Source organism: Aythya ferina (genome assembly GCF_964211825.1).
Source record: "Aythya ferina genome assembly, chromosome: 17".
NCBI lineage: Eukaryota > Metazoa > Chordata > Aves > Anseriformes > Anatidae > Aythya > Aythya ferina.
The window spans coordinates 10,867,400-10,895,268 of NC_140316.1; the positions used below are offsets into that span (position 1 = coordinate 10,867,400).

At 52.2% G+C, this 27,869-nt stretch overlaps 1 protein-coding gene across 6 annotated transcripts in view; it reads left to right on the forward strand.

The window, feature by feature from the left end:
- Positions 1–27,869, forward strand: part of OSBP2 (oxysterol binding protein 2) — a 75,293-nt gene that overhangs the window by 12,926 nt on the left and 34,498 nt on the right. For 5 of the 6 annotated variants that reach the window (XM_084539186.1, XM_084539187.1, XM_084539188.1 and 2 more), the window contains one exon: positions 6,792–7,000. In XM_084539186.1, coding sequence (XP_084395312.1) covers positions 6,792–7,000 — 209 coding nt within the window. Of the gene's footprint in view, positions 1–6,791; positions 7,001–22,836; positions 23,018–27,869 lie in introns of those variants that run through there. The other variant, XM_084539191.1, reaches the window with a different exon arrangement.

Sequence of the window (27,869 nt, forward strand, 5' to 3'; positions counted from 1 at the left end):
GCTCTAGATCTTCAGCATTTTTTGCTTAGGAAGTAATGAAAACAGTAAACTGTACTGCTTGGGCATTTTTGGGAGAGGCAGTTGTGCTTTCTAGCAGCTCTCTCTGAAAGCTGTGATTTTGTGGAGCTGCTCTAGTCCCTGCCGAGCTGCGGTGTGGGCTGTGCCTGGCACACATTGTAGTTATCAGAACACGTTCCTAAACCAGTCTGTAGGAACAGAGCTGGGCTGCTTGTAGCCTGGGGAGAGCCTACAGGGGAGGAAATTGGCAGTGCCGTACCCCTGCACCATAACCAGAGGTGATCTTGGAGCCCTTGCTCAGGTGGAGGAGGATTTAAAATCCTAAGATCTAAAACGTTCTCTGAAAACCATACAGGCCCTTCTATTTTTTAATTTTTTGAAGGCCCTGCTGTTTTTTTTTTTAAGTCTTATTTTTTTAAATTTTCATCAAAAAACCCAGCGCAAAGTCTCCTTTCTCAGACCAGTTTTGCACTTGCTGATCTCTGAGTGGTGGCTTGCTGACTCTTTGTATCTCACTGGCTGAGGTTTCCTGGCAGAAGACGTGCACTGTGCCCCCCAGAGAGGGATAAATGTGTTATAAAAGCTACTTCTGAAGCATGTGCACCTGAACAGATCGCTTCTAGGGTATCCTTCGATTCGGGGTGGGAGCCTTGCTTGGGTTTTGTGCTGGAAGGGAGCAGGGGCACAGCCTGGCGTTCGGATGGTAGTGGTAAAAAGCATTTCAGATGTGTGTTCCTATCCTCATCTTTGCATTTTGTCTTCTTAGCGAAGAGGCGGCCGTGTGCTCCGTGTACCCTCCTCAGAGGAAGCAGGTGGCAGCCAGATCTCTTCTCCTCCTGCAGCCCCTGCTCGAAGCAGAGGTTTGCAGTCGTGCCGTGCGGATCTGACCCCTTCAGCGCAGCTCTCCTGGCTCGTTGGTGGCTGTGACCGAAAGCTTTCACACAACAGCGCTGAGAAAACAGCCTCATTTTTTTTTTTTTCCCCTCCTTAAATCTGATTGTCACTAATCTGTACCCATCCTGACTGCAGCCAGTTGCAGATTAATCGGCCTGCAAATAGAAGCAAATTGAATCTTTGTGCAGACATCTCAGGGCGACACTTGCCATATGCTTGTTTGGGTTTTGTTTGCGACTCAGTAGGGTTAGTGAAAAGAAAAAAGAAAGAAGGAAGGAAAAAAAAAATCTCAGCTGTTTTGTCATGTGGGGCTTGCGGTTTGTGCGAGAGGTGCTGAACAAGCTTGTAATGTGTTGAACGTGCTCGTTGCTTGCCGTGCCAGCTGGGAAAGCACCTCCTGGGGCACGCGCCTGCTTTCTCCTGGCCGTTCATGCCCTAGAATTAAGCTGTCGTAAAAAATCCTTTTCCCTTGTACCGAGGAGGGTAAAAATCCCAGGAGGTTTGGTGCCTGTGCTCGTATCCTCAGACTTGAGGCAGGGGAACTTTAGGCCTCAGAATGAAGGCGGTTTTAAATTGCTTTTTGGGATTCCTCGAACATAAAAGGGAAGGCAGGGGTCTCACTAGCTTCACAGCCAGCCGCTCCCTGGAAAAAAAAAAAAAGGATGCGCAAAATCCAAGCAGATGGGTGAAATGCCCCACGCTCGGTTGGTGTGCCTGGTTTACTTCTCTGCTAACCCTGAGAGAAATTTCCCGTCCCGAGGCTCGCCCCGAGGGGCATTTCCCAGCTCTGCAGCCGCTGTGAAGGTTTCTCTCTGGCTGCAGAGCCCTTGATTTGGGTAAAGCTGTGTTAATCTCCCGGCACGATGGGACGGCGAGTTGAATAAATCAGCAGGGCAGTGTTAAAACCAAGCCGTGCTCAACTTCATCTGCGAAAGGCGCTGTAGGGAAAAATAGGTGGGTTTTAATCCGAGTGTGACGGATGAGGCCTTCCCAGTTTCTCTCTCTTACAGGGGCATGGGCTGCTAACGTGGTTTGTCTGTTTTCTAACATCCATGCTTTGGCCATGGAGAATGGCCTGCAGGTTGCGTGCAAGGTTAATGGAAATCAAATAATCTGTTTGTTGTCCCATCGCTAGCGTGCAAGAATCCTGTGCACGTGACTTTTTATCCGGGCAGTTAAACAAGAAGGCATCTTCTGAAGGAAATTCCAGCCCAGGTCTTGGCTCTTCCTGTGGGTCAGTTCCCATCCCTCCATCCGCAGGCTGGACTTGGAGAAGGGGGGCAGGTTTATGAATAAATGCCCCAAATGCTAAATGCCTTTCTGAAGGTGACCCCGCTCAATCCTTCTCTCACATCACGAGCAGTCACCACCAGCCTGGCCTGGCTCTGCTCACTGCTCGGTCCTGAGCCTGGTGATGGCACAGAAAGCTCCTTGCTGGCAGGGAAAGCTTTGCTCGTGTTGTGGCTCAGGCTTTGTCCTCAAGAAAACCAGCGTGTAAGAATTTTGTCCCTTTTGTAGGCTGCTCCGCGTGCTGTCAGGAAGGAAAGGTGGATGGACAAAGTGCCAGCACAAGGCTCAGCTTGGGGAACTCTGATTTTGCTCTTAGCTGGTAACAAAAACCTCCTTGGTGGCGTGATTTTCATTTCTGCTTGGGAAGTCCTTTCCAAACACATACCAAAGTTTCATAGTTCCCTGTGGAAGTGTATTTTTTTTTTTCCTTTTTCATTTTCTGCTTTCAAAAGCTGATGGATGTTGGCAATATCCCGGAGACAGCAAAGTTTCTCATCTTTGCGTAACCTCGGGCCATCTGCCAGAAAGTCTCATGCGAGTGCTGGAGGAAGGAGGCCAAGCAGCTGCGGGGCTGTCTTGCAGCCACTGCGCTGGAGTAACCACATTTCTTCTACAGATCTCTGAAATAGTTCAGCCTGGTGCAGGCTTTCCTGCTGAAAATCAAGGTCTAAGTGGATTAAATAGTGAGAAACCTGCCAAGAGGTGAGCTCTATTTAAATAAGGAGCTGCCTTGATTTATGAGCAATGCAGAGCGTGAGCAGGCAGCATTGGTGCTTCCAGCTTAGGAAAGAAGCCTCAGGTCAGTGTTTGTGGAGCATCTCACTCGTTTTTTTCTGTGGATAATCCAGTTTAAAGAAGTTCTGACTTGCTAGCTGGAGCATTTTCAGCACCCTCATGAAAGTCAGAGAGGCGAGAGGCTACTCAGACCACTCAGAGACCGCTCAGCCTTGCTGACAAGAGCCCTGTGACAGAGCAGCTTAGCCCCAAGCATCCATCGTCCTCGCTTGCTTTAATAAAAAAAAACCTTTCTCTCTGCTTTTCTTCCCTTTTAATCTCTGCTCTGTTGATAAACCTGTCTTCTGAGCTCTTACCATAAAACAATGAAATTCCTTTCTAAGATTCCTTTCGGTCACTGCCAAGCGGGAGCGTGCAGCTCAGGTATTCCCCCAGAGCTGGAAGCGGGTCCTTAAACAGCAGCTTGCTGTTCCTATTGCATCACGCCAGGCAGCTCATCTGTCAGGCAGTAGGATGCCAAAGATCAGACTCGGGGAGTTTCATCCTGAAGGCCTTTCTAAATAGCTGCAAGAGTTCTATTTAAATCTGTGGTATTTAAGTGGCTTCGTTAAATAAAGAGAGAAATGATGCAAGTAATGTTTTAACAACCAGAAGACGATGCAAACAATGTTTTCAAACATCTTCTGGTTGTTCAGCTTTTTGAAAAATCCAGCGTTCTGCGGATTGCTGTGCTTGTGGGCAGGGTGCCTGAGTAATGATGCTCGTCTGAAGCTTTGATTCCCATGTTCTGTGTGCTGTGGAGAAAACAAAGGTGAATGCTTTGATGCTGCCTCGTTTCAGGGTACGAATTGGAGCCGAGCTGTAACAGGGCAATGCTGCCCAGCTCCACTGCCTCTCGCCACACGTGGACGCCGTCTGCTTCACCTCCCTGCCCAGCTGTGATTTCACATCTCTGAAGGTGAACCCGGTAATTAGCTCGGAGTGGGAGCAGCAGAAAATCCCAGGCACCCAGCAGCGGGCACCTCTGTGTGGTCCGTGCCCACCCTCAACCCTTGGGCAGCTTTTTGCAGCCCGCCCACGTGTTCTCCCATCTGTGCGGCCCTCAGATTATTGCAGAAAGTCGAGAATCAGAAAATCTGCCTGGATCACGTTATGCAATACTTGAGCTGCTGGCGGTGAATAAGCAGATCCAGCTGAGCAGGAGTGCTTCTGAAGGGCACCTCGTATTTTCCTGCATGCGGACAGGGGAAATGGCTTCTTGGCTCGGAGCTGGGTCAGGTGCCTGCCTTGCGTGTGGGTGCTGAGTGATGGGAATTGATTTCCCATGCAGATTTGCACCGAGAAGTAGCTCGAAGAGCAAAGTCCTATACAGAAACAGTTTTCTTGGGTGGGAGAGCAGGGCTGTTTTCATGTGACTAAATCGATTTAGCAAAGTCACCTTGGAGACCTTTGTTTTCTGTGTGAGAGAAAAATCATTTTAGCAGTTTGCTCAAAGTGAAAAGCAAGCCCTGCTGGGACCGTGCCAGTACGTGCTGCATCATGAGCTGGGTGACTCTGGAAACGAAAATCAGTGCTTGGTTTAATTTGGGGCCAAATTATCCCCTCCACAAACCAGTGTCACCACGCTGAGTTGTGAGGTTGGTGCTCGTGGTCTCTCTGGGGCAGCTCGCTGCACCCCTGCCTGTGTGATGGATGTGACGTGGAGAAGGAAGCAGCTGGCAAACTGCTCTGAGCTCTTTGGGATCCCGGGGGGATGCTCCTGGTGCTGGCAGGCATGGTCTTGTGCGTGCCACGCTGTCACTACGAGCTGCTTCATGTGCCTTAGTCAAAGTTTCTGATGCTCAGCAGTCGGTGACTTGTTCAGCTCTGCCAGCTGTAAGGATGCGACTTGGTGTAAAATGATAGAAAAGCGGTGGCCAGGGATGACCCAGATCAGAATCAGGATCAGGAGAGACCTGGCATTGCCCCGTAAGGAGCAGCACTGGCATCTGCCCAGCTGGGGCACCTCAAATCCAGCAGAGGATGAACCAACCCTCCTGGGAGGGCTGTGCCTCGGCGTGCTGTGCTTCCAGGACAAAGCAGCTGGGTTAAGACAGGGAGGAACAGCGGAGAGGAGATGTTGATGCTGGCAGAGCTTCGTGTGCTGAGGCTCTCTCCAGTCCTGCCACTAAGCCTGGTGGTTTCTTACTGGCCGTGATTTCTCGTGCTGGTGCTGTCCAGGTGAGCATCTGCCCAGAGTGGTGATGCCCCTGTTGAAGGCTGCACGATGCACTCAGCAGCTTCTGATAAGCAAACACCCATGGGTTTTTCTAACAGGCCCCCGTCTTGAGGAGTTAAAGCTAATGATGACAAACTTTGAGGACATTCTTTAGTAAGGACTGTGCTGCTGGCTTGGGGGGAAATAAAGGAGCCATTAGTGGCTGAGAGAAATTCCTGCAGATTCTCTTGGTTCCTCCTGGTACTGCAATTCAGTGAGCAACTGGGCAGTAATGCATTTTGCTGAAATATTAGAAAAATGCATCTAATTATTATCTGACATCTGTCCCATTCCAACAGGTCTTTGTGTCAGGAAAAGAGCTGGAGAGAGGACTCTGGAAATGATTCAGGGCAGGGGCATTGAGGAAAACGTGAGGCTGATTCATCCCATGACAGTGTTGCACTGCTCCCACCTTTCTCCAGCGTGATCCCCTGGGCCTGGGGAGGTTGAGGGTTTTTAAGAAACGTCACAGGACCTGGTTCACCTCATGGGGAACACGCTGGGCAAGATTAACTTGTGCTGGGGCAGAGCTGGACGGGATGGGACGAAACGGTTGGGTGGTAAAAGATGGAGGAGATGCAAAGAGGGTCAAAGGAGACCCTCTGATTTCCTCCTGCTTGCAGATCTGCCTTTCAGCTGCTCCAGGCTGTGTGAGAGGCCAGAGGGATGGGGCTTATGGCATCTGCAGCCCTGGGTGGGAAGCAGGTGGCCCCGTGGGGGTGGGCTGTGTGCCGGGGGTGGGCTGCGTGGGTGCTGCCAGCACCGCTGTGCTGTGGGCTGTGCCTGAGCTGGGTGCTGGGAGGGCTGTGGGACTCACGGGCTGAGCTATTTTAGGTGTCTGTAAGTGCAGCAGTGGGTGGAGAGGCAGTTTCAGACTACATCAGGCATTTCTCTTTGTACCCGAGTGCCTTTGATACATCTAGTCTCTGCTTAAGAAAAAAAAAAGTGCCTTTAGGCGCTGCTGAAAACATGCTAGGGAGTGTTTGGAGCGCTGGCTGTTGGTCTGTGTGCTGTTCCTGCACAGCTCTCGTGCTCTGCAACCAAAGCATCCCTGGGCAGGGGGGCCTGATCCCTGGATAATGATCCAAAGAAAGGTTTGGCCTGACCTGGAGCTCCATCTTCTTGCAGCTGCTTGGTGAACTGCTCGCTGAGAATTAGGTGCCATAGTAGCAGCATACCCATTTCTCCTCGGTTGGCTAAGCTGGGGGTACAACGAGGGTTTGGTTGTTTGGAAAGTTTGGCTCCAGAACAGCCGCCTGCTCTTGGTGCTGATGAAACCTGCTGAAGTGTGCAGCAATTTTGCGTGCAGCAAAGGTGTTTTAACAGCCCCAGAGGAATTATGCCACGATCGTTTGCTTTACAAATGAAGATCTTTGCGTGCAAGATCTTATCAAACTTGGACAAAAGAGAATGATTGAAGGGAGAGGGTATGGAAAGGCACAAAACTGGAGAGTAATAAAGGCGGGGTAGCAGGGAGAGAGACGAGCAGAAGTGCAAATGAGATGAGAAATGCCCTGGTGGTACGTGGGTTGGTGGCCATCCCGGGGAGGGTGGGTGCAGAGGGATTCACGCTTCCTTGTCCTCTGTTCCTGTGCAGGACGCAGGCGGAGATGGCCCACACGTGCCGCGGAACCATCAACCTGTCGACGGCCCACATCGACACGGAGGACTCGTGCAACATCGTGCTCTCCAACGGGGGAAGGACGTACCACCTGAAGGCCAACTCGGAAGTGGAGAGGCAGCGCTGGGTCACGGCGCTGGAGCTGGCCAAGGCGAAAGCCATCCGCATGAGGAACAACCAGTCAGGTAGAGCGCGGCTCGGCGTGCGAACGCGCAGCTGGATCCTTGTTAAAAACCTCCCTGTAAAGCAGCCCTTCTGGGCCTGCTAAATCGTGCAGAAACCCTAGCAGACACCGGTTCATATGCAATTAAAAGTAGCTGTCTGTTTCCCAAAGAGTCACGAAGGGTTTTAAGCAATACTGCGTGCGCCGAACGTCTTCTCAGCTGGTCACGCAGCCTTAAGCCAGTCTTTAAAGCCCCTGGGTAATGACTGTAAATTGGGGAAGAGCAAGTGAAAATGAAGTTACAGTGCTGCTTCTCGGAGGTAGGACGGGTGTGCCTTTCTCGGGGAGACTGAGGTGGTCAGTGTGATGGGGAGTGATGCAGGAGGCACAAAGCACAGCGGTGAGTGGCGCCCTGGGGAGCTCTGATTCACAACAAAATGCCAGAGCAGCACCTCTCCTGTTCACCCCCACTGTAGGGGAGTGCTGGAGATGAATGATGCATAAATCTAGCTGCCTGTGTATATTCCCTGTCTCCCCTCTGTACACGCTAAGCTCTGGTTTGGTATTTATTAGTGTATATTTAGGACAACTGCATTATGTAAAGCTGTCAAAACCCCATGCGTGCTCCTCCCAAGAGCGTAGTTTTTACTGCTCTGTTGTGTAACAGATCTGATAAGTGCTTAACAAACAATATTTCTGAAATATTTGTGTTCATAACTCTTCTGGGATTCACATTTGGTTTTCTTCCACAAACGAGGATGGCTTCAAATCACAGCAAACAAAACCCATGAATGTATTAAAAAGCCAGCCAGCCACCCCTTTTGCCCTACAAAACCATTCTGCTCTTACTTTGAATGCTGGAAAACAAACCTTATGCAAGAGAGAAGATGTAGGGAACATCTGCTTTCATTACATTCTTTCATTACATTTTGGTTTGGTGTTTTTGTAGCGTGTTGCTCTCCTGTTCTGGGGCTGGGGCTTTGGGACATCTATAAATGCTGCTCTGTGGTACTGACTGCACTGAATATGCATCTGTGGGTAGTGCTCATGAGGCTTCCAGACTTGCCACTGAGGAAGGTTGTGGCTGGGTCAGTGCATCAAGGAAAAAAAAAAACAAAAACAAAAACCTCTCCTTCCCTAGGGGAAGCGCTGCTGTGTTCAGCAAACCCACGTCGCGTTGCGGCGCGCTCGATGTGACTGCTGGGCACGGCTCTTCTGAGCAGCACTCGGGGCTGCGTGGATGTCTGAGCAGCACCGCCTGATGCTGCCGCCTCATGAAAACACGGAGTCAACAGAAAATTGGTTTGACCGCGTTTCTGGAAGGCAGCGCAGCGGCGTGTGCATCTCCGGGTCGGTGGGACGGTGCTTTGGGATGCCGGCTGCTGAGCGCAGGGCGGGCGCTCTGTGCCTCGCGTCCTGTTTTACAGAGAGCAGCACGGTGCCAAAGCATAACCCGCTCGGCTTGCCGGGAGTGAGCCCCCAGTTCTGGGCTCACGTAGTCTGGCTTTTTGCATAATTAGCCGTCCCACAAGGTCATCTAGAAGTTGATTAGTGCATGAGCCATTTACTTGTTTCCCATAATGATTTAAGTGTGCTGTGTTCCATGGCACCAGCATCTACAGATTTAATTACAGAAAGCACCATGAACCCTCTGTCCCGCAGCTCTGGAGTATATGGAAATGCTGATGGGGAATGCAGCTGACTGAGGAGAAGATGGAAACTTCTAGAAACGCTTTTTTGGCCTGGCTGAGCACGGCATCGTGCAGCGTGCTCGCTGTCTGCCGGCCATGTGAGCACTGCTGATCCAGTAGGGGAAAGCTGACCTGGGAGTTGGAGCTGAGGATTTTCAAGTCCTCTGTGCTGAATGCTCACCCAGCTGATGTTTTGTCCCAGTTAGGGACCTCGTAATTCAGGTGGAGCATGGACGTGTGTCAGGTTGGACAGTTTTGTTCGGGTCCAAGTAAAATTCCTCGTGCTGTGAATGGCACAGAGCCTCGAGCTGCGTGTTTGCAAGCAGAAGGACGAGGCTCTGGCTTTGCTGAAGGAGCCCTCAGATCCTTCAGGCCTGCTCACGTGGGAGTCGTCTTGAGTCAATTCCTCTTGCCCTGAGTGATCCCAGCCCTGTATTTCGGCAGCAATCAGTGGTCTCTTACTGCTTTCCTGTGCCCTGGCAGCACTGAGGCACGAGGAGGTGCAACACTTGCAGCTCTTGGCTGCTTCCCCCAAGGGCTTTCTGCTGCTGGCGGTGTAACGGGGTGCAGGTGGTGCTGCTGGGCTCTGCAGGTGCCCAGCTGCTGGGAGAATGTTTTGCTGGATGAAAGCTGCCTTTTTCCCCGGTAGTTTTCTTGAAGTAAACTTACCCAAAAACATTTTTACTGCGAGCGTTGGTGAGCTCGAGCTGTGTGTTGAGAAGAGGTGCTCTTTTCACAGAACGGGTTTTCGTTTCTATTTTTAAGAAACAGCGAACCCTATACCCAAACCGCGAGATGGGAGACATTGCTGCTGCTTCCAGGGTGTAGCCGGAGGGGATCTGGTTTCCCCTCCATCCAGCACAGGGCTAGGACTATTTTGGTAAGGCGGCGCGAGCTGGGACATGAGCAAGTACTCGCAGATGTTACGTGAGAGCTCGATATCCGTGTCTGTCCTCGCTGATGAGAAGCCTGACTGGTGTCACGAGCAGTACCGCGTGGATTAGCAGCAGGAAGCGAGAGCAGAGATGGGTTGCCATCGTCTATCTCTTCTCAATTACAATGTCACACTGAATTCCATTAAAATAAACGCATAACATCACAGAAGGGGCCTGGACACAGCTGAGCAGCTTGCTGCCATTCATTGAAATCCCAGATTCTTATTTCTAGCTGCATTTGTAAGGGGTTGGTGAACTTTTCTCTCTTCCTTAAGCTCGGTTTTGTCTCTGCAGATGTGGCTTGGAGAGCGTGAGTTAGATTCGGTGACTGTGATCGATGCCTGGGTTTTGAGGTAGTAAAATGTTGTTTTGTTTTAGGGCAGTGTTATGAGGTACGGGGATTAATTCTGTGAAATGGTGAGTGTGGGTATTTGAGAACTATTTTCTTGGCTATGTGAGGGAGAGGATCTTTGGAAAAGCCTTGCAAGGGAAGGCTAGAAATCTGTCCTTGGTGGCCTAAGCAATGACATCTCCAAAATGAACTCGGGCTGCTTGGTTGCTTGGAGAGGTGAGTTGGTAACTCCTTTTGACCCCCTGCTCTGGGGTTTATAGGAGGAAAAGGTGCATAATTAGCCACTCCAAAGCTTTTCTTCTAACTGCACTAGTGATAGCCTCGGTCTTGTTGCTTGAAGAATTTTGTCTGTTTTTTTTGCCCCTCTTTCCAAGCAAGGGGTTTGCTTGCTAAACGCAGTCTGCCTTGGCGATGTGATGCTGCAAAGCATCTGCAACCTTCCCTGCCCAGCTCTGTGAATCGTCCCGTTGTTGACATCCTCCCTTGCCTCGCAGCGAGCTCCTGCTCCAGTGGCTGTCCCTCGGGTTCCTGCTCCGACTGCAGCCTGACGAGACAATCGCCCTCGTTGTTGGCTGCGTGCTCCCGACGCCAGCTCGCTGGCAGAGCGCTGCTGTTCCCAGCTCCGTCAGTGCCTTTCACAACCACGCTCCCTTTTCCCTTCCTCCTCGGGTGCTGCTCCATCCCGCTCCTTGGGTGCCGTGCTCCCTCGGCTCGCAGGGCACATATTAGGAGGGGTGCTCGCTGCCAGCTCGCCCTTACCTCGCTCTTCTAATTAGCTTCTGATCCGCACAGCCTGGATTTTCCCAGCACTGCCGGCTGCTGTTTGCTCTGCCAGGAGCTGCTGACACGGAAAGTGTGGTTGGCAGATCTGCTGGGACAGAGCTTTTTTCTTGGGTTTCCCACTCTTAGTTGTCCCTAATCAAGGTTTTGAACTTTGGAGACTCTCAGCCAGTTTTTTCTCCCCCCTTTCAAAAACAGCAAGTGGGATTTCTCTAAGGGTTTCACAGTGGTGCTTGGCCCTTTGGGGTTTTCCATCTGTATTTTTCAGTCTCTGGGAAGCTCGTGTTGGCCCTCTGCATCTTTCTGGCGGTGTCCATAAAGGATTAATCCCGCTGGCGGTTCCAGTCCGTTCCTGGAGGTAATCCTGCGTGAGCCGTGATGTGTCACTAATGGAGCTGTGCTGATCTGATTTCGGAGCGTTTATTCTCTGTGAAATAACATTCCGCTGTGCTCATTTAGAAATAATTATGCTCGTTATCAGCTGGGGCCCTGACATCCCGGGTCGGGTGCAGGCTGCGATCAGAGGATGCCAGCCTCGAGGCACACAAAGCTTTCTGCCGGCCGCGCTTTGCAGCGGTGCCAGGGAGCTCTGTGTGTGCTTCTCCTGTCCTCTGTGCTCTCCGGGCTGCTGCCCTGGATTTTCTAACAGTTTGTCCTCACTGCTCAAACCTGACCTTTGGGGAGAGACTGAGACAACCCAACCCTCACCTCCCCAGCATCCACCCGGAGCTGCGTTCTGATGGGATCCTCCTTCCTGGTGCCTCTGCCCCACCACGGGCACAATCCGGGGCAGGATCCATCCCTGGCTGTCACCGTGCTCGTGGGCATCTTGCACAGGGCTCTGGGGATGGTGCACAGGAGGTGGCTGTGTCTCTGGATCTCCCGAGGCTGCGTGCTCGGGTGCTTGGCTCCACCAGCAATTGCCCTGAATGGTTTGGAAGCATTGACCCACTTTAAATACGGGTGGATAAAGTAGGTGGCACGAACACATATTGCATGTTCTAAGAAATTGAGAACTGGCAGAAAAAAAAAAATAAAAAGAAACCCTAGTGATTTCTTTTTTTCATTGTTTTTAGAGTGGATCTGATCAGCCTGGGGAATTTCTCTCCACCTGAGCAGTGTGTGGGCTGAGTCAGGGCATCTGCTGGTCCCAGAGGAGAGCCCCACAGGGTTTCACAGACCTTGGGATGTGAGGCCTGGGGGGCAAATCCTTCATCGAGTCAGCTGAATTTCTGCAGCTGATGGATCCCTGTAGATGGATGTTCAGCTGAGATTCAGCCTGAAACCTGCACAGCTGGAGGCTGCTTCCCTGCTTTGGGCTGCAGTTCCTGCTTGCACTGCATCAGATGAAGCTGAGTTTTAAAGCAGCAGAGAGCTTCTGTCTGCACCGTCAGGAAGATAGGGCAATCTTTTAGGATTTTCCTGTGTTTCCCAAGCTAGGAAAGGCCCCCCCCCCTTTTTTTTTTATTAACTTGTTTTTAATTCTCCTGCTCTTTTGTAAGGGAGGGGAAAAAAAAAGTTGTTTTCACCGTGATCTTAAAGGAAAGTCTTGAGTTTTTGCTCCCTGTTTTTGTTTCTGTGAGATCTGCGTGTTTCTCGTTTCCTGATTTATTGGCCTCTCTTCTCCTGCGCCCTGGACAAACGCTGCTGCCTCTGGCTGGGGGTGCGTGTGTGATTTGAGGAAGTGTTAATTCCATTGTTTCACGCCTGTCAGCTCTTTGTAAATAAATGCTTCCTTTGTCTAATGCTCAGTGGCCTTTTTGTGGATTGTTTGATTTTACCATTTTCACACGCTTCCAGAAAAAAAAAAACAACAAACAACAAACAAATTTATCAAGGGCACTTGTCAAGACTGCAAAGCGAAATCAATAAAACCCAGGAAGTGCATGCACGCATCTTCCTTAATTCACGATGAATTTCCTCACCTGGTGACTGACGAGTGGTGTGTGGTCATTTCCCCTGGCTCGAAACGTCTCCTGCCTGTCCCTTGCCTCCATCAGGATTCGTCCTCTTCCTGCAGGGGGCTCAGATGCATTTGGGGAGCTTTGCTGTGCATGGAGGAGCTGCTGCCCTGGTGCTGGTGAGGAGCTGAGTGGCTGGGCACAGAACAAGCCCTTGGGATGGCTCCAAGCAGCTCCCACACAGGTCCCAAAACCCCCAAAGCGCCCGTGGGTTGTGCTGGCTTCTGAGCATGGCTGTGGAGATTGGGATTCAGCGCCTGGTCCTTCTGCCTTGGGTTCATTTGCTGTTGGCTGCTTCTAAGCTGGGTTTTGTCCGTTTGAATGAGGACTTCTTGGTCGGGTTTGGTGCCTGGGGGTGTCAGAGCAGCTCGGTGCTGCCCCCAGAGCATGTTTGGAGGCCTCCTGCTGGTGCTAGGCTATGGGGCTGCACCGCCCACACCAGAGGGATGTGCCCACGTATGTTCTTGATTTCTTCTGCCTTTTCATCTGATTATGGCACACGTGAACTCTGTGTGACTGCTGGCCTTGTCACTTGTGTCACTTGTCCCTCCAGGCTGGCTTACTGCGTGTCCTGAGAGCAGGATGGAAACCAGGCTCCTTTGACTCGTGTGCCCAAACAACTCCACGGTTGTTTTACAACGTGTCTGCCTGCAGGTGAAGCCACGAGCAGCAAGTCAGCCTTGGCAGCTGTGAACCTGAGCCGTGCTGCTGAGATCTTGTTCGCAGGCTTCAGAGCAGCTGGTGTTGGGAATTTTGGGATTTTTAATTCATCTGGTGCGGTGGTGAGGTGGCCAGGGCTGCTCCGGCAGGAACCAGCTGCCCCACGGGAAGCTCCCAGCCAGGTTTCCTCTGAAACACCTGGGTGTTGTGTGAGCAGCTCCCAGCTCAGTGCAGGCTGGGTCTTCAAAGCGTGCCTCTGGCCTTGCAGAGCCGCCCTCGTGCTCATCCCTGCTGCTTGTCTCCTCTTCCAGAGTCTGGGCTCCTCACCCTGTTCCCTGCGCTCTGAAAGCTGCTTCTCTGTGCCTGGCAGGAGCGGGAGGGATGTGCTGCTTCATTCGCTGTGCCTGCTAAAATTAGCTTAGTCTGTCATCTTGCTGCCTTACAGCTGCAGCTGGGACGCAAGTCGGTGAGGATGCTTCCTTGCTGATCCCCAGGGTCGGGGTTTGCTGGGCCCAGCTCTGATTTAACCTTACCCTTGGACTTCCAGGCCTGATGGCTGATGTCCTGCACCTACAGCAGCTCCTTCACGAGCCCGTGCCCTGTAGGTTCACAAGCAGCAGCTCACTGAGCACAGCGTGTGCTGAGCACAGGCTCTACGCTTATTTATAGCAGGTAGGGGCTGGGGGAAGCCTGCGGCTGCAGCAAGGAACAAAGCTGGGTCCTTTTTTTTTTTTTATTTTCCAGGGAGGATGTGGTGGAGCTGCCTTGTGCTGCAGGTACTGCTGGCATCAGGCGCCCCGAGCAGCGGTGTCTGGAGATGCTTAAATCTGACACCTGGGCTTTTCTGCACCCATCCCATCGGGGGGGCTTTCCTGGTGCTGTTAGTGGCACGGTTCCCATGTGTGGTGGTTTCTCCCTGCTCTGAGTGCTCTGAGCTCCACCACAACCACTCTCTGTCCCCCTTTTTTCCTTCTTTTTTTTTCCTTTTATTTTTTCCTTCTTAAATCTGCTCTCTCAGAGGCCCAACCAACATCACTCACTGGCTTGGCTGTGGCCAGCAGCAGGTCCCTTTGGAGCTGGCTGAAACTGGCCCTCATCTCACATGGGGCAGGTTCAGGACTCGTCTCACAGAGGCCACCCCTGCGGCCCCAGCTACCAAAACCTTACCGCATAAACTCAAGACACTACGTGGGGACACAGTGCCCATGAAGTGGTGACAGGCGTGGCTGTTACTTAAAGGCTCAAAGCAAGCGAGTTGCACCCATAGGTGTTTTTTTAATACCCTGAATGACATAGCAGGGGCTTTTGTGCAAGTGAGAGCGTGCCTTGGACATGGCAAGGGGGAGTGTTTCCAGCTCAGATACGTGGCTCAGTGTATTTCTGTGTTATTAGGCACTTACGATTTGCAAGGGCTGTTTTCTTTTTTTTTTACTGGCACAGAGAAAGGCTATTCGAGGAAAATCAATTTTTAGGTCTGAAAATAATATCAATTTTAATTAGAAATAAGTCATTTGGGCACGAATGGCTGCAAGGGAGCCTCCTACTTCACTTTTTGTCCACCTGAGCGTGTCAGCTTCTGCAGCACACCTGCGAAATGGAGAATTAGGTTTGAGCTCAATGTGGGAAGGGAAATGTTTTTATTCTGGGTTAGTCTGGTGGCGCTGCTTTGGTGAATTTCAGTGAATTGGGACTCATGGGGATAGGATCACAGGTTTGTAGGGGTTGGAAGGGACCTCAAGAGATCATCGGGTCCAACCCCTCTGCCAAAGCAGGGATAGGACCTGGCCGCATCAGCACGCAGGGAGCTGGAGGCTGCCAGGCTGTGCCTGGGGAGCACTGCTCGGGCTCCATCCCTGGGGGACGGGTTGTGTACCTTGGGACGGGTGAAGAGGCCATTTAGGTGTTCTGCAGTCACTTAGGGCACTGCATCTGCTGCAGGAGCCCAAGGGAATGAGAAACTCCACCAAAATGACCCTAAACCACCTAGAAAAAGGCTGTGGTGGTGGCAGCACGCTGCTCTCTGTGGCCGTAGCCGTGTGGGTGCCGTGGCTGAGGCCCGAGCTGGGTGCTGGCGCTTTGCTGGAGCGATGCTGCGGTGGCAGGATGCCCTCTCCTGGCACATCTCCTCCACGTCTCCTCCACAAACCCCGTGTTCCTATTGCCCGGAGGAGGGCTGGCAGCATGAGGCTCTCGTCACCAAGGATCCCTCATGAGGCTCCTGGAGCTTTTGGGTAAAGGACAGCCCCACAGAGGGACGTGCTGAAGGCGTTTGCTCGCTGTCGTTGCCTTTTCAGCTATCCCTCAGCAGCTCCTCTGCCCAGCCTGTGCTGGCACCTCGTGGTGCTGCGCGCTCCTGCAGCCCTCCTCCTCCTCCTCCTCCTCCCGGTGCTGAAACCCAGTGCCACGCCACAGCCGCTCATCCCAGCGATCCAGCAGGGTGCTGAGCTTGCCCCGCTCCCCACAGCGGGGATCTGGTGCTGGGAAGGAGCTGCTGAGCCTGCCTGCTGGCACGGATTTGGCTTTGCTCCCCCAGCTCAGTGCTCAGCTCCCTGATTTCAGCATCAGCTCGGTGTGAGAGTGCACCACGCACGTGTCCGACAAGCGCAGCGGTTGCTGCTTGTGGGGTAATTTCAGGAGAACCAACACAGAGGATTAAAACAGGTGAGCTTTTAGCACGCAAGTCTTTGAAACAGATGGCTTGCTTGCAGGGCATGGTGGTCAGCAAAGTGGGAATTTACCATTCCCATGGAGTTTAGAAGGTTTTAAGCCAAAATTCTCACCCTAGGAAATGAAAATCAACTCAGTGACAGAGAATTTAATGCTGCCTTGATCCTCCTTACGGGCGAGGGGACAGAACTGCAGGCCGAGAGGGGGCTGGTGATGCTGCGGGTCCCAGGTGCATGACAGGGCTGCTGGTAAATGTGTAGGGGGGCATTGGATTTTAGTAGATTTGTGCCTCCCAGCCCTATCTGCTCCTTCCCGGGGATGGGAGAGGGTCTCCCAAAAGAGGTCCTTGGTTTTACTGCCTGTAAAGGGGCTCAGGCTTTGACATTCTCGCTTTTCAATGTGAAACAGAGTGGGTAAATCCCGTCCTGAGCCTGTTTTCAGCTGCACGAAGCCAGCAGCGATGCAGGACATCGCCTTGAGTGGACCTGTCCGATGGAAATGAGTTAGCCTTCGAGGGAAAAAAATGACTGTGTGCCCTTTTTGTTGGTACACCCTTTCTATCGAACTCCTCCTTTTGGAAGCGGTCTCCTTTCCGCTGCTAAAAATCCACAAAAATCTCCCTGAAGATCTTGGGCTGGAAACGTGGTGCCAGCCGAGGAGCTCGCAGCCAGCGCTGTGCCAAAGCAGCCTGTGGGCTGTTGTGTCCTCCATGGGCTGGAGGTGCCAGCTCGCCTGCCCCGGCTACTGCTCGTCCCTAATTTGGGACGTGGTGATGGGAAGCTGTCCTCTCAGAGCCCAGCGGAGAGGTGTTATTTAAATCGTTTCATTTAATGCATTTCTTTTTCCCTGCTTCCTACCGGCGTGCTGGCAAATGTCCCGGCTGTTTTTAACATACATATTTAATGCCTTTTCTTTTTCTCGGTGAGTAGTACTGGAAAAAAGCAGCTGTGGAACTGGACTGTAGCATTGAGCTCCTGACGAAGCCTCAGTACCCCTTCGGGTCTTCCAGATCCTAAAATCCCCAAACAGTTGGATGTGTACTTAATGGTGTTGGCACCGGAGACTGAAACAGCCTGAAAAATAGGGAAAATGAGAAGCTCTGAGTGTTGTCAAAGCTGAATTACCCCAAAATCCTGCCATCCGAGGTTATGCTGAGTGCCAAGGCATCAGCAGCGTCGAGCAGTCGGTAGCGGTGCGGTCAGCTGGAGTTAGACCCCACGTTCCTGCTCCCCGTGAGCTTTGTGGCTTTTGGGGTCTGCTGTGGGGCTGGGTGACAAAACCCACTGGAGGCAGCTGTAATTTACATCTCGGCTTCTGAAACTGCTTCTATTTGTTTTTGGTGACTCTGGGATCTCACTCAGCAGGGTTTTGACCCCGCGCTTGAAAGTCCTGAAAAAAAAGCAACCCAAAACGACCCAAACCATGCATTTCCTTGCTGTGCCATACCAGGATCACCTGCGTCCTGCTGCTTTGCCTCGTCCTTTGTTATTTTTTTTTTCAACTACTTGTGTATTTCTGATGCTTGGTGATGCGTCACAGTGAATAACTGGAAACAAGCAAAGAATAAAGAGGTGATACTGCCTTGGTATGCCATAAAAAGTTATGAATGTCTGCACTGATGAGGATTTAGCTTTATTGTCAATTCCTATTTTTTTCTTGTGGCGAGCAGCAAGGTTTTATCTGCCCGTAGCAGCGCTGGTCGGGGCACAGTGCGTTCCCTGGAGGGGAAGAGGAACTTGGCCTTGTTGGATTTGTGTTTGCACGTGTGTGTGGTTTGGAGGAACAGCTCAGAAATCGGTGCTTGTTGCTGTGCACTTCATCTCCTGACTTGTGGACGTCTGCTTTAGGGAAGGAAGCTGTAGGAGCGCATGGTTTAAGCTGAAAAGTTTCCTGGAATGGTTGAGTGGCACAAGCAAAGGGACTGGAGCTCATCTGATAAAGCTTGCGCTGTTTTAAGGAAGCATCTGGATTAAAAAACAAAACAAAACAAACACCAACAACCAGAAATGGAAAATAAATGCTGTTTTGTTTCCTGGGTGCCTTCCTGATGCTGAGATTCGAGAGCAATGAGCAGTAACTGATCAACCCTTCAGAGCGGTATTACTCCTAATTTTCTTGTTTGCTTTATCACGCCTGGGAAACCTTAAAAGCAGAACGATGATGTGAACACAAACTGCAAGTTTCAGGGCACTGCCAATTGTTCCGTGCGTTTCTCAGCGAGTGGTGCTGGTTTGATGCTGCAGTGACACCTGGGGGTGAGTGCTGTGTTCCCCGGGTAGCTTTTTGCTGTCAGCTTTAAAATTACCGTGGAAAAAGAGGTTCTGAGGCTTTTTCAGCGAGCGAGTAAAAAGTCTTGTGTGCTGTAGGTGCACAGCGATGCTCACACAGCAGCGTGTCATTCCAACGTGTGGGGGATTTTGGACACATGTTGGGCCAGAATGCTTCAAGGAGACAAATTTTTAAAGCCATTCCTTGGGAAGAGGCAAGATGTTTTGTTTCCAGGGGTGGTTTTCTGTGTATTTTAATCCTCCTGTCAGGCTCTGCAATGTGAGAGGATGAACAGCAGCTTGGGGTAGCTCAGACACGGGGTCCCACCCGTTCCATTTCAGCGCGTTCTGCGTTAGCCCCCTCTGAGCTCTGTGCGAGTTGTTCCTCGCCGCCCTTGATGCGAGCGCTGAGAGGAGCAGAATCGGGCTAAAGGAGCAGAAATGCAAACAGACGAGCTGCGCATAAAACGCGTTTGTTAACAGTTTGTTTCCTGCCTAGATGCCAGGCTGCGACGTGGTGACAGAGAGCCGGGGTTGAGCCGTACGTGGGCAGAGCCATCAGCGCCTTAATGCAAGGTCCGCACGCTAACTGTTCCAGCTGTTTGCACCAGGAGGTTATTTCTATCACTCTTTCTATCCATCTCCAGGGCAAATTGCATGCGTGGTGTTCATAACGTGATATCGTTGGGAGCACACAAACCCACCTCAGCCCGGGGTGAGCCTGTGGGTGTCTGCTCTCGGTCCAGCAGCGCTTCTTGAGTGAAATCAGCTAAAGGGAGGAAGGAACAAAATGTAAAGCAGCAGCAGATCCTTGGGCAGAGCCAGAGAAAGGGCTCCCGGGGGTCTGTTTCCTCCTGCATCACCTTGAGCGAGGGTTGTGCTCTCGCTTCTGGGTGTCCTGGTGTGACCTCAGCAGCCCAGGAGCAGCGGGATGGGGCTGAGGATCCAGCAGCGCTGATGGTGAGGGGCTGGGGAACCCCAGTACCAGATGCAGAGGTGAGGTTGCTTTTCAGGTGTTATTAAGAATGAGCTTGTGGCAGAAGTGCAAAATAACTCCTTGTGGAAAGAAGAGGAGTGAGAAAGTCTAAAGAGCCAGAGGAGTAAAGCTGCTATGTCCATCTGTGTACATAGCATGCATCTTGTATTCCTCTTTACTTTTTAACCCTGAAATAATTTTTATTTTGATGCGCAGCACTTGTGAGAAGGTACAGCAGGAGGTATTGTGTTACCTGGTTGGTAGGAAAAAGTTTTAAAATGCTAATTTTGTTTTCCTTTTGAAAGTCTTGAGGATTTTCTTGCTGCGTAGGCATGGCATGAGTGACTTCTGGGAGCGAGGATGGGAACGGCAGCTGGAGTCAGAAGAGGTGTTGGAAGTTGGTGAGTTGTCTGGTATCAGTAAGGTGAAATTTAGTAAAGCCAGGAGAAATGTAATGAGGGAAAAGAGAAAGAAAGAAGTAGTAATTAAAAAAAAAAAAAAGACAAGGAAGGGGATTCCAGAGGTGTTACTGGTGTTTTCAAACACGCTGAAGGTTTTTGCGTGGGAGAAAGGCAACCAATTCTCTCTCATGGCTGCAGGGGGCAGAGGCAGCCCCGTTGGTGTGCAGCAGCAGGTCCCTGGGCTGGAGAAGGGTTTGAAGCGAGGGCTTGGGATTTGGCAGGGCGCCCGTCTTTGTGTGGCTTTTGTCCCTTTGAAAAAGCAAATCTGCCCAGCGCGCTCCAGAGGAGGGCTGTGAAAAGGGGCTTGTGTGGGCTTATCCCTTACAAAGCCTGAAGCCAGAACAGCTGAAATCCCCACGCCTCTGTCTCCTGTCCTGTTCCTCTGGGTGCAGGGCGGCTGATGGCACCGCTGCCATCCCCAGGCGACCCCGATGTGCCGGACCGTGGCTGCTGGCGCACACCGAGGCGATATGGAGCATACCGAGGTGGGTATGGAGCCTGCATGGCCCCTGCCGGCCTCACTCGGAGCTGCGTGGTGCTGATCTTTGGTGCTGATCTTCGGTGCTACATCCCCAGCCCATCCCAAGCGCTGCCTGAGGAAGAGGGGCTGTGGAAACGCCGTCCGGAGCTGTGCAAGTGCGGACCACTGTGACGTGAGGGAGTCGGGCCACTTCAATTTTGGTGCTTGTGGCTTGAGTGGCTGTGCTCCTTTCTGTGCGTGTAGTACGTCTGGAAGGGCTTTGCCACCGTTTGGTGGAAACCTGAAGGTTGTTGATGCACCTCAAGCAGTGTGCAGGCTGGTGACCCTACACCTGTGGCCGAAACCGCGCCGGCTGCTGGCTTGTGCCAGGCAGGAGCTGCCGGACCTGCAGAGTTTCTGATGGGCTAACAAACGAGCTGGAGTTGAGCTGGTTTTGTGCAACTAATCCCATTAGAGCTCTGGATTTTTTTTTTTTTAATTCATCTGATATTTCTAGTGGTTGCTTTTGTAAATAGATGTAGTGATGTGGAAGGATTAAGGGCTATGGATGCTTCCAGGATAGGTGAATAATGATGACAAATGGAGATGCTGAAGTACATAGCCCCTGGTGTCTGGTTGTTTTGGGTGTTAGCGGGCACATTCAGGTAAAGAATTCCTTCAAGGTTTTGAATTTCATCCAACTAGGATGAAGGGGTCAGGCTAACAGCAAAACTGCCTTCATCAGCCCAGCTTTGCTGTGAGGGAAGCTGAACGTAGAGCCGTGGCGGTGGGAAGTGCCAGCAGGAGGTGAGTGTTCCCCTCCTGCCTCCACCCTGGTCCGCCTGGGCTCACCCATGCCCACTGCCACCTTCTGCTGCACGCAAAACCAGGCACCTAATTCAGGTCCTTTGGGTGTTGCTCACGGAAAGCGAGCGAGCAGGAATTCCGCCTTGACGTGCGGCATTTCCCAGGTGTTTTTTGCTGAGCCAGGGACCAAGGCTTTTATTTGGTAACTTAGTTTTGAACAGAGTGAATTAAATGCAGGGATTAATCTGCAATCTGCTTTTAAGCGTGGAACTTGCTTAAAAGTTCTAAGGCTAATTCTTCGAGCATTCAGGTGTGTAGCTCGGTGGCTGTGAATTAACTATTTGCAGGAAGAGGCTCGCGGCAGCTGGCAGAAGAGAAGCAGAGCTGATTATAAAGCTTCAGTAACCTCAAGCTGATGGGAAGTATCTTATCTCTGCTTTCCACAATCCCCCCTTGCAGTTTCTGCCACGGGATTATAACGAACTTGTGCTTAAGTCACCCCTAGAGCAAGGGGGTTGCTTACAGGAGCACAGCAGGAGGAGTGTTGTGGTGTAACGAGCTGGGGTGCGCGGCTGCCGGTGGCAAGGAAAAGGCTTTGGTGGGGTCGGGCACATGTGCCTGAGCCTGACGGTGGCCCTGACCTGCCAGGGAATGCCCTGGGGTAACGGGGGGCTGGGGGGCTGTAGGAAGTCCCAGCTCTGCTGCGGATAGGTGTGTACATGAGCTACTGCCAGGAGTTCAGACACGTGTGTCCCTGTGGGCATGGAGCTGTCCAGGAGGCTCTCTGGCTGTATGTGTGTGGTGGCTGTGCTCTTCGTGTCAAACCACGGATCCCAGCTCCATCTGGTTCTTGGATCCCATAGCAGAAGCAGGAGTGCTTGTTAGGAGCTAAATCCCATCAAGGCCCTCTAATTAAGAGTTGCTGTCCCTGTGTTGCTTGTGGGTTTTCCCTTGAAAAACGGCTGGTTCTTAGCCAATGCAGATGGATGCGTATGTTGGGTAAGCACACGAAGTTACACATTGCAGTGTGTGTGTGTTGCCAGCTTTATTTCTCCCTTGAGTGTGCAGCGTGTGCTGAGAGCTTCATTTTCCAGATTTTGCCTTCTTTTCACCCAGATTGCCTTGAAAGTCTTGGCAAGCTCTCGGTGCGTGCCCAGGTCCCCGCGCCGTGCCGGTTTGAATGCTTGCGGTGCCGCGCTGGCTGCAGCTCCTCGTGCCGCTGATTTGTGCCGCATTTTGCCTCTGGACCTGCCCCTGGGACCAGTAAAATATTAAAGGCTGGGAAAATCCAATCCTGCTGCAGCAGAGGGGCGAGAAAACGGCCATCAGGGAGGCGTGCGTGCAAACCGTGGAGGTTTCATTATAGGGCTCTCGGGGTGATCCGAAACGGAGCTGCGTGAGTAAAATGTATAATGAAGGTTCTTAGAAAAATGAAGGAATTCTGGTGTATATTTTAAGCGAGCGTCCTAAAAATAACCTCCAGTAGCGTTTAAAGGGACAAGCTTCCAAATATCATCCTCTGCACAGAACAGCATCCCTTTGGTTTTTGGACTGCATCTCCCGCAGCCTGCTGTGCATCGTTCCGGAGACGGCCGCGGTGAATCCCGCCCTTGCTGCTACCCGGGGCCGAATTTTCCCCCTTTTTGGGGAGGAGGATGCCTCTTCCTGGCAGAGATGGAGTTAAGGGCTGCTGTGTGTACTGAAGCCAGCAGTGGTGCATGCCGGTACCACAGGGTCTGGTGGCTGCTGCGAGCCGGTGCCGTAGTGCTCTGCTGTCAGCGTGGGGCGAGAAGTGGCCATGTGAGACGTGGGGCTGAATAAGGACGATCGCTGAATCAGGACAGTTTCTTCTCTCTTTTTATTATTTTTTTTTTTTCCTCCTCCGTCCTGAAGCTAACGGCCATGCAGCGTGTAGCCTCCGCGAGCGCAGCCCCGCTCTGGGCATGAAGGGCCGGAGCTGCTGGGAGTCAGGATCCGTCCGTTCCTTCTGCAACTCCGCCTGCCTCAACAAGTTCCCCAAGGGTCAGTGGCCATCCCGGCATGGTGGGGAGGGATGGGAGGGGGACACTGTGGTGTGGCAGAGCCCCTGGGAGCCGTGGGGACAGCGGTCTGCAGGGCTGCAGCCCTGGGGTCTGTGCGTCCTGGAGCGAGACCTCCCCTTGCTTCTGGAAGGGGCTGTCAGGGAGGGCGTGCTGCACCCTGGTCTGTTTGGGGTTAAATTGTAAGACATTTTGTTCATGTTGTGCGCTTTAAACATCAAAAAGAATTGATTTGTTTGTGGTGTCAAGTTAATTCCTGCCACAGACGGCCTGGCCAGCCTTATTACTTGATTTCAGCAAATCGGACAGGTTTGCTTTGCTCTAGGAGAAACTTTGCAGCTAAGACAAAACGAGACCACTTGTGTGCAGCCAGTGCTTCGGCATCTCGCAGCTCGCCAGCCAGAAGTGTCCTGCGGGTGTCCCTGTGTCAGCATCACCTGCTGCTGGGCAGCTGGGAGCCACCTGGTGCTACTGGGACCCGTGCTCATCTCCCCGCCTTCTCCTGGACTCATTTCAGCTGCGGTGTGAGGGCGGGGGGGTTCTCTGGAGCTCCCCCAGGATCAGCTTTGGGTTTGTGCTGCTGGGGGAAGCCGGGCCACTAACAGCAGCAGGGTGACCCTCAGTGTGGGCCTGAAGTGTGAGCCTGATCTGGTGAACCTGGGCTTCCTTTGGGGGTTCGTAAAGAACCGGGCACCTCTGGAGAAATGTTTGCTTCCTTCTGAGATAGGTGCTGGGGTCGTGGGCAGCTTGCCCTGTGCGTGCTGGTGTTTTGCTGCTGACCACAAGGAAGCCCCAGGACTTGCTCAGCCTTGGAATTTCTGTTCCTGGCTATCAGAAGAGAGGTGAGGTGTCATCTCGTCTTTGGTAGCTACAGGTGGTTAGGCTCACCGCTTCCTTACTGCAAACACTGGCCCCGTTTTATTTTTATTAACGCACGGTGGGAAGGTGGCTGCAGAGCGCTGCACAGCATCAGCCTCCCCTTGGTGTGGTCCCTGCTCGTGGAGGTGTCTCTGTCCTGCTCCCAAGCCTCATTTCACAGTAAGTTATTTTGCCTAAACGTAATTCCCTTTAAAAAAAAAAAAAAAGGCATGGAAGGGAGAGATGCAAATAGGTCAGATCAAAATCCTGGCATTTGAGGATTTACAGCAGTCTTCAGGCAGATGACAAAAAAAAGTGTTTTGTTGTTTTTTATTAATCAAATCCAGATTGTCCCCTCCTTTCCTTTGGTTTTCCTCTCCAGCTGATGACGTGAGGACTAGCAGAGCTCAGGTGCGTGCGCCTGCTTTGTGTAAGTTGGCTCCAGTGGGGAGCAAAGTGCCTTAAGCCCAAATGAGACTCGTGTCCATCCCCAGGGCGCTTGCAGCAGCTGGGCATCCTCACGGTCTTCTGGGCACGTGGATCACAGGACAGCACATGCGAGATGTGAACCGGGTTGTATTAAACGTGCAAAATGCCCACGTGGTGCCTGACAGCCTCGGGTTGCAGGGGAGTGCTGCACAGGCAGGTGGTGAAGGAGAACCGGGAGAAAAATGCAGATATTGGCGTGGTTTAGCAACAAAAGCTGAACCCCAAAGGCTAGAAAACACTGGCTGTTCAAATTAATTTGCTGTAAAGATGTAATGTGCAGGCTGTGCAGTGAAGGAGTCCCTGGTAGGCTGGTTCTGCTTGGAAAAGGCAATGCTTTCTCCCAAAGCGAAGATATTTCTCAAGGATCCCTTGCTTCTCACTTAAAAATCATTGTATTGTAATAGCTGTTTTCTACAAAAAAAAAAAAAAGAAAGGCTTTAACTCCGTTTGTCTCGCTGAAAAGGAGCCGTTTGAGGTACTTTTAAAATGCTGATGGCTTCTAATGAGACCAGAGACCTTTTGGGGGCAGGAGACGCCTTCCGAGCAGTGGTTGCTGCTGGGTGTCCCTTGTGTCTGCAAGGCGAAACCAACGCAGACCTTGCAGAGCGACAGAAAGAGGTGGAAATGGAAGCAAGGAGATGTTCAGTGCTCTTCTCCATTCGTGTCTTGATCCTGTTCCATTAGAGCCATGGGGATTGTGGCTTGGCTTTGGTGACATCGGCCAGATCGAGCTGGGAGCACTGAGGCGCCGAGCACCTTGTGCTGCGCCACGGGAAAGGTGACTGCCTTGCACAGACGCCTTGTGCTCTTTACAGCACAATCCAGCTTCCAAGGAAAGCTGCAGCAGAAACGGCCCTGCCGGGTCCTTTTGGAGCATTTGGTGACCCTGCTCTGAAATGTCAGCAGGAGCAGCCTGCCGTTAGCACTCGGTGAGGACACGGGCGGTCTCCTGACGGAGGTCAGGTCCTGGGCTGCTGCCGCCTGCACGCTGCTGGCCAGGCTCGTGGCACACACACACGGGTCGGTTGCTTCTAACCAGGACATAAGCTAAATGCAGGAAGGACACTTCTACAGCTGCACGGCAGTTTGTTTATTTTATGGCTGAGCTAAAAGCTGCTTCGACAGCTGTTTAGGACTGGTGCGCAGATCCCTCTTGCTATGGAAGTAAGGCTGCGTTGATGGCCACATGCAGGTGGCCAGCAGGAAGCAGTGCTGTACTCGCTTGGTGATGGACAGTGCTGTAGCCTGCTTCCAAAAGCAGAAGTGTTGATTCAGCCTTCTTCCAGATTTATTTAGAAATCTCCTAGGGAGGCTGTTGTGGGAGAGTTACGACACCTCTTTCCTTGGTATAGCCAGCCAAGAGCAGATGAAGCCAAAAATAGGCAGCAATATCTGATACCTGACGTGTGAAATTCTCAGGCATGTCTCCATACCACTTCTCCTATGTGATGGAGTCTCTCTGGGTAGCACGTTTGCTGGAAAGGCATCTCACCGAGGTGTCAAGGCACAAGGAGATGACAAATCCCATGTTGCTTCCCTCTGAATGACCCCAGAAGGGTGATTCTCCCCTTCTTCTTGTGAGACCCCACCTGGGGCCCTGCGTTCAGCTCGCGGCCCCCAGCACAAGAAGGACAGGGACCTGTTGGAGAGAGTCCAGAGGAGGCCACGAGGATGATCAACGGGCTGGAGCAGCTCTCCTATGAAGACAGGCTGTGGACATTGGTATTGTTCAGCCTGCAGAAGAGAAGGCTCCAGGGAGACCTCATAGAGGCCTTCCAGTGCCTAAAGGGGGCTACAAGAAAGCAGAAGAGGGACTCTCTGCCCCTTTCCCATTCATTTATAACCGCCGTGGAGATCTCTTCCTGCACTCGTGCGCGTGGCGTGGAGGTGCCCGAGGGCGCGCAGGTGCCGGCGGAGATGTGTGAGCTCCTGGTGGCAGAGCCGTGCAGTGCCAGGCAGGAGATGTTCTCCTCGCCAGAACTAATCAGCAGCAGCCACTAACAATGCGGGCTTATTAGCTGTGTCTTCCACACAAAGAGTAATTAGGGAGGAAGTGGCCGTCTTGACAGCCTGGTGCTGTAATTAGGGACTGGAAACGGTTTCTAGAACTGGAAGGAGCGGAGATGAACCCTGAGCTCCATCCACGTGGATCTGCAAATAGAGGCCCCGCGTACAGTCCAAATGGATTTATTTTTTGCTTCCTTACTGATGAGGCTGCGCTGAAGGCCAGCACAGCACTTCTGGAAGAGAAGATGCTGCGTCAGTGAACTGCCTGGCTCTGCGGGCGTGCGGTTCCCGGCCAAACCCGGATCGGGGGCAGACGATGGAGGAGCAATTCCAGGGGCAAATTGCTGGTTTAGAGGATGTATTTCCACTAAGTCCTCGATAGTAACTGCTGTGTGGAGAGTAGCATGCGGCCAAACATTAGTGAGCCACTGCCCTTCCTGCCTTGTAGTCCAGTGGAGATGAAATTATTGCTGCTGTGCCCATAGTTCATGGGATTAAAACTGGCTTCACACTCACTCATCCAGTAGAAAACTAACCCGGCCACCAGGAGGAAGGATGCAGAGTGGGGTTTGGTGAGTAATGCGGGCTCGTTGCAGGGGTGGACAAACCCTGAGGAGCCTCAAGCCCTCGGTTAAAGGGCGCTGCGCCTCGCCCCTTCCCAGAAGGGAACCGACGATGGGACAAGGTCACCGAAGGCAGTGATGGGCAGAGCAGCTCTGATGGGGTCTGGAGCTGGCTGGGTCAGCATCCAGCCCTGAGGGGACAGCTTGCTTTGCTCCTTCCAGCTCACGGGTAATGCCCTCGCCCCTTACCCAAGCAGTGCGTGGCTGCAGGGCTGGGTTCTGCCTGGAGGCAGCGAGCGTGGCTGAGCCGGGAGCACTTCGGATGCACCTCTTCTGAACAAAACCCCAAAGCACTGCAGCACGGGGCTGGGAAGGTCTCTCCATCACAAAGAGAGCATTTAATGGCTGAATTCTTCATGCCTGTGCCAAGCTGGCAGGTGATGCGGTACAGCAGGTTCTTGCAGGTGTTCCTGGCTGCATTCCTCACCTTCAAAATATAAAGCCTCACGCTGGAACTGAAGGCAGAAACCTGCTCCAGGAGACAGAGGTGTTGGAGGCAGGCCCAGATAGTGCCGTGATGTCTGGCGAAGCCTCCTGGAGCCCCTTGCACTGGCTTTGCATCAGGTCATCGAGGGCACCAGCAAGAAAGACTCTGCCCTCTTTATGGGTTATTATTTTCTGATAAGACCAGAGGGTTTGGAAAGCTTTGGAAAAACATTTTCTGTCTCCTGGACTCTTTCCTTCAAGCAGCTCTGCGTGTCCCCTGCAGCAGCACCGAGGCGATGGCACCCGCGGTTGTGAAAGATGGAGAGGCAGCCGAGAACAGATTGCTTTCGTTGCACCTTGCAAGCTTCTGGAGCGTCACCTTGCTGCTGAGGCTCTGTCGGGAGGGACCCCAGGTTGGCAGTTGGTTCAGGG